The following is an 18,390-nucleotide window of genomic DNA, read 5'->3' as shown; positions in this document are numbered from 1 at the left end:
TGTGTATGTTTATAACGGCAATAAGAGTAGGTGACACTTTTTATTATGCTCGCAATTCTGATTAATTGCAGCCTGAAAAGTGTAATGGAGTTATTACTTGGTCAATTACCAAATTAGTCTTGGCTAACCAAAAAGCTAAATGTGCCAGTAGCTTCGTATTAAGAAAGAATCCCGTGGTTGAGGGGATTTTGCTTTGTGGGTGTGTTTGGTTTTGTCTATTTTGGGGGCTGTGTTTTTCTGTTTTGGGGAAGCAGAGGGCGAGAGATTAATTCTGTGGAGCTTGGGTTGCTTTTTTCTTAATGTGCTGAGAGAGGTTGCACTGTCATGTGGGGCCAGTTCGATTGAAATTGAAATGATTCTTAGAAAAGCAGGTCTAGTAATTTGTAATAGTTCCAATGACAAGTCTGGCTTTGTTGCCAAACTTCCTAGGAATAGCTCAGATTTTAATAGTTTAGTGCCTTTGTTAGAGCTGAAAATAGGATTACTTGGAAAATGAGGTAGATGAAAAAATAAAGTGCTGAGTTGATACAGTCTTTGTACAGAATAAACGTAAGATTCAAATTAAGTTTCAGTAAATGTCTGTCATTTGATGATCAAGGATGAATGAGTAATTATGACTAGAAAATCTTTTATAATTTGTTCATGTAAGACATTTGATTTTCTCAGTCTGTTGTTAAAATGCCCTGTAGTTCCTTTCATAATTGTTATTAACACTGAATCCTGTTCCCTAACATAAGATATTGATTCTGTTTATTTTTGGTCTGCTGCTTGACCCATCATTACTGCGATGCTCTGACTTTTGTTAGACTGTACGCCATGGTTTCCCCTATCAGCCTTCAGCCTTGGCATTTGATCCTGTTCAAAAAATACTGGCCATCGGGACTCAGACTGGAGCACTAAGGCTGTATCCTTTTATATTCTGAAGTGGATTTAGTGCACCTCATGCAAGTGATGTTTTGATTCAGCTGCTGGAACCATTCAGAAATGTGGTGGGAACCAGGTATGCAGGAGGGCAGAGAAAAGCTCTGCTTTCTGTTGGTGGGTGGCCTGGTTGTTCTGGTTGTTCTTCGTGTCAGTTCAAGCTGTGTTAATGATGTGAGCTGAGGCTGCTCAGTCCCTATTATCTTGAATTTATATATACATTTTGTAGAGGGTTACTGGTGTGCTGACAGTTTACAGCAGCTGACTGCAAATCTAAAGAGAGACCTGGGCTGAGCTCTGTTTCGTTGTTCTGCTGTACCCTCTGGGACTGAAAATTTCCATGCTACTTGGTGGGGTGTTTTGGGGTGGTGGGTGTTTTTTTTTTTTTCTTTCTGTCTTGTTCTTGAGATCAGCTTTGTAATACTGTACTTACCTGCTATTGTGTTGCCAAAAGATGGTTTCCAGTGGGGATACTAAAAGGTGCAGGAATTGTATCTCGCTAATAGTTTCCAAGTGACTGAGATAAGCAGAATGAATTTGTGGAATAAAGCACCAGTAAACCTGCTTCTTTTTTGTTCACTAAAAAGTGAACTACCCATATGTTTATAGCCATATGGTACCATAGCCATATGGTACTATCCAAGCCACGTAACAACATATGTGTTTAAACTTTTATTTTTAAAAGAAGATGCCCTCTAGATTCTTTAATCCACACTGCTTTTGCCCAAACCTTACTTTTCAGCAGAAGAGAATGAATTGAGTTCTCTGTTGTCCTAAATTGACTGAACTCTGACCTTTTTGGGGAAGGCTTAGGCCATTTTCCTAGAAAAATTGACTTAATCCTCTTTAAACTGCAGGTAAATCTCATCTTTTCATTTGCTGCTTATATTAGTCTGCAAGTAGACCTTTTTTATTTCCTTCTGTAACATCACTACTCTGTGTGTAAGGTTAGTTGCCTTAAGAGGGTTGTCTTCTAAAAGTTGAAAAATTAGTACTTTGATATCAAATCTGAGGCTTTAAAAAAAAGGCTGAAGTGAAGTAGCTTGTATGGTATCTATGATGATATCTATCATGAACTCCCAAGATCTTCTAATTCAAAGTATGAGTAACAGTAATGACCATGTGATGCTCTTAATGCTGCATTTAAAACTACCCTTAACTCCATAAATTTTGTTTTTAAATACAATGGTTTTGATTTAAATGAAGAATGAAGTGTGGGTGGGTGATGCTGCTAATTACACTCATATTGGTAGAATACATGAGAACAGAAAGTGACCTAAAAGTAAGGATTTGGGTTGCAGGAAGAGATCAAAATGCACCTGCTTAGAGCTTACTCACCTGTAAATTTGGGCAACATGATGTTGCAGTTTGGGTAATGACGACTTGACAAAACCTGTTTACTGGCACTCACCCATGACTACACCTGTGAATTCTTGGAGTGTGAATTGCTTTCTAAATACTCAAGAGAAGTATTGTGAGGGAAGAAACAGTTACTGTGAAAGGAAGCAGTAGCATTGACAGAAAATGTATTTCCTAGGGGAAGAAGTTTCATGCAGAGGCTGAAATGTTGGTGTTCCCCTGACTTGATGAAGATGAATATGCTTCTTAGTACCTTGATACAGATGTTGATTCTTGGAAGAACTGATTAAAAGCCCTCAACCTTAGCTGGTAGGTTAGCTCTGTAGCCCAACAACACCACAGAAATTGCATCTCCTGTGGTTACTTGCTCTTTGGGATGGAGGAGCACAGGAAAAAAGGATAGACTCAGACACATTCCCAGTGTAAAACCAGCCTCTCACTTTCTGCCTAGTAAAACTGGTTTGAAAAGGACTCTTTGGGAAGGAGTGAAACTTGCAAGAAGTGCTTATTTTATTCTGTTGTGCAAAGATGACTTACAGGATGCTTTACCTGCTAAGGTTTTCATGAACTATAAATTATGTGCAAGGATTCATAAAAGTAGGAGCCACTTACTCCAGAGCTGCAAAAGCATTTTTCGTTGAAACAAAGTGCGGACTAGAAAGACTGAGAGTCCGTAAAGAAGTTATTGAGAAGTAAATCCTAAAAGTGGGAGAAAAGCCAATCCTCATTTTCTTCTGCATTCATGTAGTGAGATTACAGAAGTAAAGGAATGATAATGCTTCTTTCATTGCATACCGGCAGACAGGAGCTGCGTATTAGCCTTTTCCTTGCATCTTCAATTATAGGTGCATCTTGTCAAGCTTTCACATCCTTCCTGTTGCAAGTAATCTGAGGAATTGTGAAGCATTTTTTTTTTAAAAAGGGTATTAAACACAAAATATTCTTAAATCATGAAATGAGCTAACCTGTTTTAGATTTCATTAATATGTGAAGAAATTAAAAAAGAATGAATCACAGCTGTGATTGACTTTGGGCTGTTTATCAGCTAACCCCTTTACTGAACATGTTCTCTGTATTTGACCAGTCTGAAATTGGTGTATTTTAATTTCAAACCCGGTATTGATTAGAACAGATTAATGTGAGCAGGAATTTTCTTAACCACACTTCCATCTGATTCTTCTTTATGAGGGCTGTGTAACCACTAGTAGAGGAACAGAGAATTATAGTACACAGATACCAAATGTTGTCTCGATACTGTGACATGTAAAAAAAAGAATTAAAGCTTTTTCTGAAGAACCAAAAAAAAAATCTGTGGATACAAATACACTGTGTGTTCACTTCGTATATTTCTCAATTTAGAGATAGTGAAGACAAAATAACATCAACACTGTATTGAGTTCTCAGAATCCATAAAGTAATTGTGAAAATGGAAATACCTAAACTGTAGGTGGCATGTCTCACTAATTGAAAGCAGAATTACTAGTCTGTTAATATTCTTTGTCCCCGATCCTAGGCTTGATGGGTTAAAATCAGAGGATAGCATTGTAGAGTTGGTGACTTAGTGTGCCAGTGGCAGGACTTAGCCATTCTGTGCCCATAAGCACCAGTTGGTTCTAGATCTTGCAGTTTTAAGAGGGACAGAAGTCCATAAAAATATTAGGAGGAGACTGCTTTTAATGTAAAACTTAAACCTTATCAGTCACCAAAGTTACAGTTTGGGATTATTTATTAGCTTGAGCAGTGTGTCCCTTGTATTCCTTTTAAAACAAACAAAAAAAAAAACAACAAACTTGTTTGTATTTCCAGAGTAAATTAGAAATATTTGAAATATTAGAAATGTGGTTTCTAACTCTGATTTAGCTAGGAAAATCTAAAATGTTTCTGAGGCAGACTGATACTGCTCAGATATTATCCTTAATTACAGAAGTATTTTGTGCCTTCCATAGGCAGGAATGTTTTTAGCAATTAATGGCAAAGGCTCTGTTCTTCTGTTCTCAGCAGTCGGCAAAAACTTGGGGCCTTTACTGTGTATGAGGGAAAGTTACAAAGTGTATAGTTTAGTAGAATACAAACCTTGGAGAGAGGTCAAATGCTGGACCTTTCTTGACTATAGAACAGCCAGCTGATGTGATCCCTTCCCTGACATTATGATCTGTTGAAAATAGTTAAGCTGTTTGATTCTGTTTTCTGTATTGCAGAGGAAATTGAGTAATGAGGTAGGCACAACAGCAGAAGCACAGTGTTGAGTGACATAAAATCTTAAATGGATTTATTTCGCCTGCACCCACAGTCATCTGCTCACGTGGCTCCAGTTGTTCCTATGAGTTCGTGGTGCTGATCAGAGGACTACTGTTCTAGCTGCTGAGGTGTTTGCGTCTTGGCCGGTGGTCTGGCTCTTATGTGTAGCATTTCTGCCTCAGGCTCACCCTTCTGCACAGCGCTGGGTGCTTGTGGATGTGTTCCCCACAAGGAGCAGTTGTGCTTGCTACTGACTTCAAACTGCAATGATCAGTGTAAGCTGCTGGTGGCCTCAGTTGTCACTGCAGGCCAATCTTTTTGACTTTCTCCATACTTAAAGGGGTCTAGCTGTTACCAGGGTGGATTTAACGTTTTGACCTCCTGTCCCAAATGTGTTAGACAGATATCAAGTAGTTAAAAGTTCATCTGTGCTTTGCCTTTAGCCTGTACATACCCAAACCATTACAGCAGGCCACATAGTCCATAGTTTTCAGCAAGTTTTGTGCATAATTGTACTTTGTTTTCCTGGCAGATATAAAAGCCTTCTAATGAGCTAGAGTTGAGTGTATGATCTCGAGATTTAACTTGCCTGAATGGTGCAGTTGGGTAGACTTCACCCTGTGACATCTTGGCAGCATTCAGTATCATCCATGCTGTCCGTTGTTTTCACTCTTCTGCTTGAAAGTCCTTCGAGGTCAAATGTGATCTGAACAGGGTAGCATCTAATCTGTAAAGTGGTATGAGAAGGGTGACTGGACTTTGTCCAAGGATTTGTCTGTCTTTAGGATGATGATTCCTCAGAACTTCAAACTACTAGTTGTATAGGGCTGTGGACTTACTAGTCAGTGGAGTTTTTTTATTTGCCTTTATAGGAGGTAGGATAAGCTTTGAATCTAAAGCAGAAAATTGGAAGGAAATCTGCTCCCTGCTGTTTTAACTGCTCCATCTTAAACAACTTTCTTCAGTTTTTTGTGCTTTAATTTCTCAATAGCAAAACTAGGACAGTATATAAAATGAGATGTATTTTGATTGTCTGCCAATATGATCGCAATATCTTTATTGGTGCTTCATGCCTTAAAAATACTCATTTGCAGCTTGGAGCTCAGTCTTTCTCTCGATAGAAAGAATTCTAAAAAGGAAGACCATTTCCACTAGAAATTCTTGAGAATAAGGGAGGTACCTGTAGAGTAAGTGCTGTGCCTTCCGTACAGACCAAATTACACTTAGGACTCTTCATTCCCATGCAGAATAAGTTATTTAATTAAAATTTGGGTGTGTTTTTTTTCTATTGCAAACCCAGCTCACAGGAAGGAAAAAAATTAGATTGTTTGTCATTCTGTCATTAAATATCTGAAGATCCAAATCATTCTGAATGTCAACATCTGCTCATTTCCCCCCATTCTTTTCAGCAGTAAAACATGACTTTTATGTAAGCAAATGACTGAAGTTTTCATATATTTGAGGTGTATAAGACTTGCTTTCTGTGACTTCCATTCTCAGGCCTCTGAGAAGAACTCGCAACTGTTATTCTTTGATCAAAATAGCTCAAAGCCTGGACATGTAGTTCTGTGCAGTCAGTTTCTGATGAAATGTTTATATTGCTGCATCTGGATAGCTTTGCTGTAGATGTATACCAAAAAATTAAAGCAATTCAGTGAATTATCTGAAGCTGTAACAAAATTCCATTTTTAAACTTGTCATGTTGTTATATCCATTGAAAATGCTTTTCCTTTAGATCATTTGGACTTTGCAAGGTAGTCTGGGTTTTTTTTACCCCCACTTACTGAAACATCAACTTGAGATAGTTTTGTGGTTTTGGTGGTTTGTGTTTTTTTTTTTTTTTTGAAGTAGCTTTACACCTGCTCCTTCTCCCTTATAGAGGAAGGGCAGTAGGGCAATGACTGGACTTGCATTTACAGTATTCAGAGCAAAGACTTCAGTTTTTCAAACCAAGCATCTAACTGAAGTTGGCACAGCTACCAGTGGGAAACTGGACCAGATGAACTTGGGAGGTCTTTTCCAACCTAAATTATTCTGTGATTATGTCTGTTCTGTGAATATAACAAAAGTTGAACTAAACTACTGTTTTGAGGATTGTCTTTTTTTTTTTTGGCATTTGTACACTGAAGAGAATAGTCTCAACCTTTGCCAATGCTCTTCTGGACTTCAAACAAATCTTCCTGTTTTGGGAAGAGTACATCAGTAAAACTATTAAAAATCTTGCAGTAGTGCCATGCCAGAGATACTCTGTGATTATCTATTATTAAGAAAATGTTTGTTGGCTACCTTGACACCCGATTCACATAGAGTAGTTTAAACAAGAAAAATACTTTGCTTAAAACATACATTAATCTTATCACTTTTCCGTTTCGTGTTTTTTTAATGCTACCCCGTTTCTTATCATATCTTCCAGCACTTAGTTCATGTGGGTATCATTAACTCTTATGTCTGTCTTTCAATGAAAAAATCTCCATCCTCTAAATGAAGAAAATCAACTACTTTTGGATATTCTGAAATGAAATAAGGTCAAAATGCCATGATGAGACACATAACTCTTAAAAAATGTATGGAATTATAGCAAGTTATTCCTACACAGAGAAATCTGACTGAATGCTTCATAATAAATAGGATGGTGTACTTTTTAAATCCATAGTAACACTTACTGGGAAACGGTGATACTTCCATCAAAGCAAGAATACTGAATGGGTCTTAGATTTGCTGTATTATCGCATATACTGTAGTTGTACTAAACAGCTTTAAATAGTAATTGCTTTTTGTTCAAAAGTACCTGAAGTATAACTGTATTAAATCTCATACTGTAATTTACAAAAATGAACTTTAGAATGAAAACTCTTCTTACCTGTAGCTATTTCACTGGCAGAGTAGAAGCCTAATGGATATAGCCTTGCAGTTTCAAACTTGCTGGCTCATAGTGAGCTTGGGGAAGGAAATGCCTTCGGAAAGCATGCAAAGTTTGCAAGGCTGAAGGTGTTAGCATAGCCTGTTTCCTTGTACCTCCTGGCTATTTGTGAAACACTGAGGTGGTATGGATTGCGTGATCTGGTGTTTTAAGGGTAAAATGTAGCAGGGAATTGGATAGCTGTGACCCAGCTTAGGCTTTCAGATTTCTGGTACAGTGCTCAGTTCACTGGGGTCTTAATTCGACATTTTACTGGATTTGTTCTTTCTTGGTCACTGTGGAAGGGCTTTTAGAACTGAAGTAGCGTTACTGCTGCAGGAGAAAAATGAGCAGTTTCAGTAAAGTTATGTCTGGAAAAGTAGAAGCAGCTCACAACTTAGGATGTGATAAAACTTGAAAGTACAAATCAAGATTGCAAACCCTCCTTAACAAAACTTCCTGTTTGGCAAACATTTTTGTAACTGAATTAAATGTCGTATAAATGTGCAGATCTCTATTTTTCAAAGGTTTCACAACGCAAGGATAAGCATTCTTACACATTACCTTTAAGGTGACTAGAAGTACTGGTACCCACAGTTAATACTTTTATGTTTCCTATTGCTCTCTAGAAGTGTTTTTAATGGAACACTAAAAACCCATGTTATTTATCAGAGTTCCCATAGCACGTCTGTTTTTGTGAGGTTATCTATGTAGAAGCTCAGTGAAAAACAGAATAAAATTAGTAAATTGTTACACTCTACATGAAGTTAAACAAAACTTGAGGACGTGGGTTTTGGGAACAGTTCTCTTTGTCCTTCGTCTTAGCTAACTGGTAATGGTTTCACATTTTGAAAAAAATAGGTTCCTTAGAAGTTTTGAGAGAGTTAATACTGTGGTAGGTCTTTATCTTTAATCTCTTGGGTTGTCTCTTTTTCTCTTGCTGCTCTTGATGTGTATCAACAAACCGATCATTAGAATTCTTTGAAAAATGCAGATTCTTAATCCTGCAAAGTACATCTGACTATTACTTTTCCAGGGATCTAGTGCTTTGACATGAAATATATGTATTTGTTTGCTGGCCCGAGGAAGAAGTTTGTGGTACTTGTAAACCAAAACCACATATGAGAATGCACTGCTTACCTGCTGCCAGTATGCTGTCTTTCAGCAGCTCTTGAAGTTACCTTATTTTGCTGAACTATAAATTTAAATCATGGTATCATAATTGGTACTTGAATCCTAATCAACCATACCCTCTTAGTATTCAACTGGTGATAACTTAGGTGACCTTTTTCATGTCAACGCTTCTATCACAGGAACTTGATAATAATACAGCTTACATGTTTATCAAAGGGAACACTGAGTTATCACTTTTGTTGGCTTCCAGTGCAAATACAGGTGAAGGTCTAATGACATAACTTAAATGTCTGGCAGTGATATTAGTATCACTGAATTTGGGCATGGCTTAAAATAATGAAGGTCTTGGAAATGGCGAAAAGTGAAATATTTCACTAGTGAAGACTGTGGTAGAATGGTATAATTCCTTATTTAGTAGATTTCTAAAATATATAGCAATTCTGTCAGCCTCTGCTCTATATTTCTAAAATATATAGCAATACTGATTCCTGATTCATCTTGATTTTTACAATGCTTTAATTAAATTACTTTTTTTCTGTGGTTATCGTTTAGCCTTATCTGACACATTGATACTCGGTTTAAGACCCTTTGCCACAATGAGAACCATTTTGTCTTACAGTGAAAATCTCTTTTTGGTAAGAGATTCCAAAACTGCTTTTATGTCTGAGATCTGTACAGCTTGTGGACTAGTTGTTCTAATTTAATCACTTCCTGCAAAGTCTATTTTGAATCCCTAAGCTTTGCTTAAAAAAAAAAAAGTATATTCCTAGTTATTGATAGTGTTTGTATTGAGGCAGCTATATAAATTGCTGAATTGATTCTAATACTGTATTGGTAAAAATTTTTCACTGAAGTTCAGGAATAGATCTTCCCTAGTCATTTGCCCACAGTTCTACTCTGCATCAGTGGTTCTATACTACAGATTTTTCATTTGCTTTGAATTTTATCTTAAGTGTCAAGAATAGTGGAAGTAGGTAAAACTTGAAATGTGTGTCTGCTAGTGTAGAAAACAAAATGCAAGATTCAGTGCTTTGAGGAATGTTAGGTTATGCTGATTGAGCTAATTAAAATACGTGAAACAAAGTTTTCATAATGATAATTATGCTGATCTTGTAATACTTGAGTACAGTCTGAAGTGTTGCAGTTTGCAAAAGCAACTACTTGATCCCAGTTCTACAGAGAGAATTTTATAGCTTGATAGAAATGACTGAAGGCTACTACATTTATTCATTTTACTGAGTGTCATGGGATTTTGTTTCATAGGTGCCTTAAAATGGCAATAACCAAACTTGGCTTCTGTTTGGGCAACTTAAGGCTTAATTTCCTTTCAAAATTGAGATAATATAATTGCAGTGACCACTGCTTATGTGTCCAGAACAAGTCTTAGCCTGTCCCACTCAAACCAGAGGGCATTCATATGAGCAATGCTGGTGGAGAGAGGAGGTTAGGTTCTCCACCAAGAAGGCTGATACCATTTTGAGGTATCTCACATGGATTCCCTAAGAACTGATTGTTGTCTCCTGCTACTATATTCTTGTGAAAAGTCTTCACAGCAGCTGTTATAACTTTAGAAACCAAGGAACTAAGGAAAGGATGCAAGGCCTTTGTACTTTTGCTTAGCGAGCTACTATTTTATTTTGTGTGATTTATGTGATCTCAAGCAGGGGATTGTGTTGCATAGCATTTTGAAGCTGCTGCCAGGCTTGTACTCTGTATGTGTTTGATTAACAGTATTAGATCTTTGGTTCACATTAAGATGAAATATTTAACACTTCAAGAGTAGTGAACTAAAGAGGTAATCCAGCTGGTGTTCAGTGTTTTTGATAACCTTTTCTACTAAAGGTCCTGCCTCTCTCCTACCTAGTAACACCAACTTGTTGTCAGCAGCAGCAGCAGATGGACAAAAGTAATTTGCATTTTTGTACTTGCTCATTAGGGAAAAATAATAGAATGCTAATTTTTTGTGATCGCTTAATGTTAAATTGATAGGATTAGCATGCCTGTATATTTTTTTAGCATATGCTCTATCCAGTCTTACTACCTTGTTAAACAGAGCAGATGTTCATCTTCACAGTTGAAAAACATTCTTGACTGAACTTTGTAGTGTTGATATTAGAAGCACAGTTACTAAGCTTTAGTGATGCTTATTAATATGCAGAATGGGATGCATAGCAATAACTTGCCTGGCATTCCTTTTTATGTGTGTTCCAGACTTGTGCAGTGAGGTTAGGTTCACAGCCACCAAAAAAAAAAAAACCCAATAAACTTCCATTTAAGTGACTAAATATAATGAGGTTTCTTGCTGGTTTGGTGAATATCCCCTCATTTTTTAAAATAATTAAGTGGGAAACATAATACTTTAGTAACTCACTAGGATCTCTTTCTTGCCTGTGAAAAAAGGGATCAGGTAGCCTACCTCTCTAAAGTATATATTATTAGTAATTCCCTTATGTTTTAATAAGGGCTGCTGACCAAAGGAAACAGTATTCAAGTAGCAGCCACTCACAACGAATACTACCATTTTCTTAAACTTATCTTGTACTTGCTTCTCTATATTTCAGTTTAAAAAAATAAACATAGGTCCAATAACTTCTTTCAGTTACCCACACTGTATGTGGCTGCCTAGGACTTGACTGTTGTACTTGCTTTCTTTTGGATGTTGCCCATGGAAGTGCTATGAATATAGTCCCAATTATGTTAATAGGCAAAGGGATAGTAAAGAAAGAAAAAGTAAAATAGAATGGGACTTATAAATGCTTTAGAGGATGCCATGGGGAAGAGGCAGTAGGAACTTCTATAATGTTGTTTCTTTTCTTGAGTACTAAAGCACAAAACCTACTTACTTTTCAATTATGGCAGTTCAGAAGAACTGTGGGTTTGTCATTTTTTCTTGGGTGGGGGTTTTCTTCCATATGAACACTCTGCCAATAACCTCCAGATCAAATAAATGCTGTTCTGGGTGGAAAAAAAATATGTGGGGAGGAGGTAGCATTTCCTGAGTAAACTTTACTGACTTTTGATGATCTGTTCTTTTTGCTGGCATTTCCAGTGGTGGAAGCAGCGCATCAGAAGATGCTAATGGTGAATTTTGGCTACAAAATATTTAGGAACTGCAGTTTTGCATTTTAGCACGTAACCACAATCAGTTCCAGTTTTGTGGTGATCTTGTGCATAACTGTGTATTCTGTCATTTCCAGACCATGATTTTTGATTGCATTTGTGCAGCCTCTTTTACCTCCTGTAGTTTTGTATAACTGGCTAAAATTTAGTAAACGCATCTCTCAATGCAGGAAAGTCACCTATAATGCATTCAGTGTAGTGTTAGTGCTAACAGTTATAAAGGCCTCTGTTACAGCAGTTTGCGAATACAGCTCTCCAGAAATAAAAACTTAACTTCTACAGGTCTGCAAGTACATAGCTATGCACTGTGATGTCTTTAATTGGAGAGCTAAGTGAACAATACTTGGATGCATCAGTATCTGCTTGGTCCCCTACTTTGCAGCATAACTGACTTGTATTTGCAGCAGACTTTATTTAAAGCTAGCTCTATTTTAGTACTAGAGATTACAATTCTAAAGGGGCCAGAAACGTAAGGGTGCTTGGTTTAAACACGAGTATATGGTAGTCACTAAAAAAAATTTTGATGGTTTTTCTCTGTTATAAAATAGATAAAAATGAGGCTCTTAGTACTCTTGCACCTGAGGGTAAGGTTGTCTGCCTTGGTATAATAAGCACTAGAGGTCATCACTGTCACCAGTTCCTCTGGCAAATAGGTGGTGTCTGCATTTCATTTCAGTAGACTGAAGTTGTAGAAATCCTTAGTATTCAGTTAAGGTTATGGCCAGTCTCTTCTCCCTTAAGTGGTCAAAAGTGACCTTAATTTATCTGTCTAGTGCACCTGGGCAGAAACTTACAGGCTTTAGCTGTTACCTTAGTGAAACCCGTTTTAAAGGAGGATAGTTTCTAAAACCAGGAGGAGGGAATTACTTGACTGTTGCCTACCTACAGGCTTTCATAACTTAAAGTTGGGTTGTCCTTTACAAAGATAATTTTCCTCTATTTTCAAGATTGATGGGGGGGTGGGTGGGAAATCAATTCCTAGTTGTGCTGCAGAAACTTGTGAGATACTACATCAATTCCAAGAATACTACTTAAAGTGTTTAATTTGTAAGTTTTCTGTGTAATTTCATAGTAATTCACCTGTCAGAATTCACAGGAGAGATGATCCTTATGTTTCTCAGTATATAACACATTATTAAATGAACTATATTGTATGTAATAAATACAATATAGTAAAGAAGGGGCCCAGCTTATGTTTTCTCCTTAAGTAATGTTGATTGCTGCTGTAGGAGCTAGTGCTGGGCTGTATGGACCTCTGGATTGAGTCAGTGTGGTGGCTCCTGTGCTCTTGGTCTGGCTGACTCCTGTTGGTGGAAAGAATTCCTTCACCATGAAGTTGTTCAATAGTATGGTTGCATGAACTTCTTAGTTTCAACTCAGTACTTCACATTGTAATCATTTTTGTAAATACAACTTAAAATTTTCAAAGCTTCTGTGATTTATTAGCAAGGAAATAATTCTTGTTGCTTGAGCAAAACTTATCAGATGCCTAAACAGTTGATGAAACAATTTCTCTGGTATGGTAAAATGATAACCACCAATAGTGTTGGTGTGGTATAGTGGCAAGTTTTAATGTCAAGGAAGCTGGCATGAAAACTTGAGCTTGGTAATGACACTGATCTGATAATGTTCTTTGCCTTACCTTTTTTTTTTTTTGTGTCTGCAGCTGAGGTTACTGTTGTAATTAGATTGCTGGGCAAGTTCAGTTACAATGGCCCTGAGTAAGTTTTAAAGGGGAAAAACTATTTTGTGCCACTCTTCAAATGCCATTGTGCTATTGCAGTTGTATCCAGTTTGACAAAGAAGATGCTGCTAACAGTGCTTGCTGTTCTGTTCTCCAGAGTAATGGATCAGCATTTTTAGGACTGCAATCTCACTTGCTGTAGGAAAGGTCATTTAAAGGGACTGCTTTTGCAAAATATTCCTGAAATTGTATTTAATATCAAACTTAAAATTAGCAGGTTTTTGTTAGGAAGCAGGTAAAATACTTAGAAGCATAGTTGAAAACTTTGTCCACATAGTTTGTTCTACAAAAAAAACCTCTGAAAGTAGTAGCAAATCCTTTTACTACAAAAAAACCCACCTGTATTCTGAAACTTCTCATTGTCTGCTATAGTACATTAAAAGCATAAATTAAAATTATACAAATTAATTTGTGAGGAGTTCACGTCTAATAAACTCAGTTGGGGATACTTGTTCTTACTGTTGTCTTAGTGTACTATAATAGAGAATCTTTAAAGATGATCAGTGGAAGTGCATTTTGTATGAGTGATATTGAGTAATTATAAATACATTATTATCAGCTCCTTACAGGCACTTTAAAAAAATATTAGCAGTCTATCTTAGCTCAGTGCTGGTCACAACTATTATTTGGTATGATACTTCTCTGGTAGTCCTCTTATAAAAAAAAAAAAAAAATGCCATTCAGCATACATGCATTCCAGTCAAACACCAACAAAAGTATCAGTCTATCATGGTGGTTTTAAGTAGAACAGACTTCATCCTGGGTTTGTACAAGGCCACTAATTTGATGTTCCTTTTTTCACTTGTGTTTGAGGAGATTATACAGAAAACACTGTTCCTTTTATACTTTTGTTTTTCAATTATTGGAAACAATTGGTTAATAGAAGTGATCTGTCTTTCAAACCCTAGTTACTCTGCCTTTATCTTAAACATATGAAATTTTCAGTGTCTGTGGGTGACTGATTTCTTTTTCTCTCTAAATGTTTCCTCAAAAATAATATTTTACAGTTCTTCAGTTGTGCTTTTATACAGTGCTGCTTCTGGTAGAGTTAATTGTAGCTCTTGTCAATTAATAGTTTCCAAGAATGTATCCATCCTGGAAGAGCCATCTCAGGTGGTTTGAGGGGATCTCCTCTGCTTCAAGAGGATCAAGTTTGTGGCTTGTGAGGAGGGATACGGCTTATATCTGTTGAAATGTTTCTTTGTCCTGGCTGTGCAGCCTGGTTACACATAGTGAATTTGAAGACCACCTGTTCTCTGCAGACTCAACAAGTTTAGAGAGTCCAGCAGAGACTGGACAGAGAAACTAGAGCAGTTTAGAGACTCAGAATGTGTAGGGGGATTTGTAGTTGATTCTTGATTAAACAACCTACTTCTCATAGCCTTTCCTGGAGGCTGAAGTTGGGAACCTGGGCATTCATGGGGAAAAATGAGTAGTAGTGAGACTTAAGGTGGAAGTGCTAGCATATCAATCGGAATTTTTTATAGTCCTTTGAAGAGAAGTTGGGGTACTTTGCAAGCAAGACACTTCCAGACTTGTAATGCTTCAAGGAATGAAAGTGAATCTGCGGTTGGCCAGTAAAGATACTGGGTTTGTAAAGGAAAAATGCACTTAGCTTGTTCTCTAAATATATATGTGATTTGAAATTAGCTCCGGTGGAGTTCTTTACCATCAGGAAGTCTATTGCTTTTTTTTGTTTTTTTGTTTTTTTTTTTTCAGTTCACACAGAGCTACTGACCACTGTAAATCTACAACAGGATTATTTGTTCCTGTTTAAGATTGCTATTCAAAGTTTATGTCTTTTTTTATTAGCATAGCAGAATGGCACCTTGTAAAGATGGTATTTATTCTCTCCAAACTTTTCTAGACAAATGAAAACAATAGTTTTCCCTGGCGTTTTTGTTACTTTTTTTTTCTTTCTAGTAAATGTTTAAGAGAAGCATCACAGGTGATTTAGTCTGGTGGATATCAACTTAAATGCTTACTACTCCACATCATATCTGAGCCTTCTGTGCTTTTACTCCTCACGGTGCAGATCATATGTAAAACTTAGACATGTTGCAACTTCTAATTTCAGCAATAGTGACTGAGGGTTATGTTGCTGGTTTCCTCTTGTATTTTTTGACGGAAGGTGTCACAGAAGTGAACTTTCAAAACAAATTGATTTTATTTTCTTTATTGCTGAGTAGAAAAATCTGTGTAATGCTCAAAACATTAAAACAAATGTTTAAAAACATTTTAAGCAGTGAATTACACTGTATCAATGCAGGTTCTCCTGACTCAAAGCAGGTCTGAACTGACTATGCTACAATGCCATGTTAATTTTGGTGATCTGGATTTGCTGCTTAGAAACCATCTTCGGTCTGGATGGAGTCCTGTTCCAAACAATACTTTTTCTTATGTCTGAGCCCCTGGATATTTTCATGTTACAGCACTTCTAAAGTACTGTTCCCCACAGCTGGAATTTTCCCTGGAGAAGGTGGGAAACCCTGTCTATTTGATATCTGTAACTTCAGGCTTTGATATTAAAACCTCAGTAAAGCTCTGGACTGTGATGATAGTTTACCTCAAACAGTGAGTGTTTGATTTTTATTGTTTTAATGTCCTTTTTTAATTTTATCTGTGGGGGTGATACTGTGACTAGTGATGATGATAGAGGTTACGGTTTTTTTTCTGGAAGATGTATGACTGCTAGGTCTTTAAATACTTTTTATCTGTTAACTAAGCTGTAGCCATGTCATTCTTGGAGTGGTTCTCACGTATAAATAAGTTGCTGAGGATTCTAGTGGGAACCAAATTGCTTAAAAAAAAAAAAAGTCCAAACTTCCTTAGTTTTGTGTTTTAACAACTCTCATTTTGAAGGTAATAATCTTCTGAGGAATCCAGCAGTATTTCCCTTCAAGGGCATCTTTGTGTAGACTTGCTCTTTACCTTAATGCCTTTTTACCATTTAAAAAAAAAAAGGGGGGGAGGGAGGAACAGTAGAACTGTGAATGTCTTTTCTTGGCATTTGGGGACCAAAGTGGTAGTGAAGGAGACAGCAGCACTGAGTGGAAAGGAAAACCTCTGCTCTGTTTCTGCAGCCTTTCCTTGACTATATAGCATTGTAAACAAATGCCCAGCTTTCTTGACACACACAGCCCCCTGCCCTGACCCTTTCCTTGCTCCTTATTAAATCAGAGGTCAAACTATTAAATTTCACCACATCTATTTTTTTTTAAGACAATCTTATTCTTGCAGAATTATTGCCTAGAGGATTGTGGAGGAACCGTGGAAGTGCTGAGCAGTATTAACAGGTATAGCTCTGCATCTTTGAATGGCTTGAAACTGTGATTTGCTGTGTATAACACCTCCTTCAAGCTACCATAGGAAGAGAATGGGGTTTCGCCTTCCCTTGGAACTGGAACAGATTCAGTTATGGGAAGTGAGTCGTAATGTATGGATATTCATTATTGTATCTAGAGTAAAGAAACACATTTATCTGAGACCTGCTATCGTATGGCTCTATCTTGTAGTATAATTACCTATGTGTTGTAATTTTTGAAATATTTTCTGTGACTGCAGCATTTTATACAGAGCCTCTATTTTAGGTTGATGAGGTAATGCTGCCACCTTTCTTAGTTTGATGGGATATGGACCTAATGTGGGTTTCTCCCCTCTTCTCAGCTTCCTATTTTTATAAAACTTACAGCAAAGTATTATCTGCAAGACTTCTCCCCTTCTGTCAAAGTTGATCAAAATAGCTCTTCAGCCTCAGAAATTACTAGCAGATGACAAACTAGTAAAACAAACATTCTTGTAATAGCAGGGCAGATGAGCACTGCCTGAAGTATCAGACATTATTTCGAATCTGTCAGGAACTGGAAGTACACAAGGATAGAAGATGAGCAGATTCTCTAAAGTACCAAAAAAAGTCTCACTGAAGTTAGATTTGCAAGGTAATACCTTCCTTCCATCTAGCAAATGCCCACTAGGAAAACTGCAGGAAAGATTCACAGCAGAACTACCTTGGACTGTGCTTTTCTGTTGGTAATCTGGTTTCCATCCTTTTGCAGTCGTAAACTGGGCTGTGGGTACTTGGACAGCTCATAACACTGAATTATCCCCTTCCCAGTGCTAAGAGAAGCTATTTGTTTCTGACATCCACAGCCTGTACAAAACAGTAGCTCTGTGTTTATGCTCTGATGGGAACTCTTTAGCGCTGTTGAGTGGTGTCTGTCTTGGGGCCAAAGAAAGGACCTATCTGAAGTCCTCAAGGTCATTGAGAGAGCAAAATACAGGATCTAAGATGGCATCTGCAACAACTTTAAAACGAAAAGTCAAGATAGAATGGGTAGTGTTATTTTTAATGCTATGCTTCACATCTTAATAATATTAAAGAACTGCATATTTTAGTGCCAGGCTTTTTTATCTGGCAAGTTAATTTAGGTTTTTCTAATGATCGTTTATCTCTTTTTGGCACTATTTTAAAATAAAATTTAGGCCGAGTAATGCAAAACGTTTACTAGTGATGTGATAGTGCATAAACTTTCAAAAATAAAAAAGTACCATAATACATTTGAGGAGAGATGAATTAAGGTTGCATAAGCAGCTTCTTAGGGACAATGTCAACATTTTAATAGTCCATCTCAAGTTGGATTTCTGGTAAACACAAGCCACAAAAATACCACTTCATGCGACACTGATATGCAGCTATTTTTGTGGTGTGAAATGGAGCTATGTGTAATAGCACAAAAGTCTGGGCAAAATAGCCAAGTAAAATTACAGGTATTCAAACAAAACATAGCAATCCCTCTTAATATTTTGGGTTGTAATAAACTATTTTTCTAAGCTCTATGAAAAGCACAAAAAATTGAAGAAACACTCTAATGAGTAGGAACTGGTTTTGCGTATTAAAAATAAGAATTCCAGCTCCAAGTACCCCTGGTATATTATGAGGACTGTTTCTTCTTTTGATTTTGGTGGAAGAGTGCCA

General features: G+C 37.0%; 1 protein-coding gene across 5 annotated transcripts in view; it reads left to right on the top strand.

The window, feature by feature from the left end:
• Positions 1 to 18,390, top strand: part of STXBP5 (syntaxin binding protein 5) — a 106,950-nt gene that overhangs the window by 1,181 nt on the left and 87,379 nt on the right. For all 5 annotated transcript variants that reach the window (XM_074164047.1, XM_074164042.1, XM_074164034.1 and 2 more), the window contains exon 2: positions 807 to 904. In XM_074164047.1, the coding sequence (XP_074020148.1) occupies positions 807 to 904 (98 nt within the window). The remainder of the gene's footprint in view (positions 1 to 806; positions 905 to 18,390) is intronic.

Source organism: Numenius arquata, chromosome 2 (genome assembly GCF_964106895.1).
Source record: "Numenius arquata chromosome 2, bNumArq3.hap1.1, whole genome shotgun sequence".
Taxonomy (NCBI): domain Eukaryota; kingdom Metazoa; phylum Chordata; class Aves; order Charadriiformes; family Scolopacidae; genus Numenius; species Numenius arquata.
Note: the sequence above shows the minus strand (reverse complement) of the source record. Positions and strands in the feature narration are given on the sequence as shown.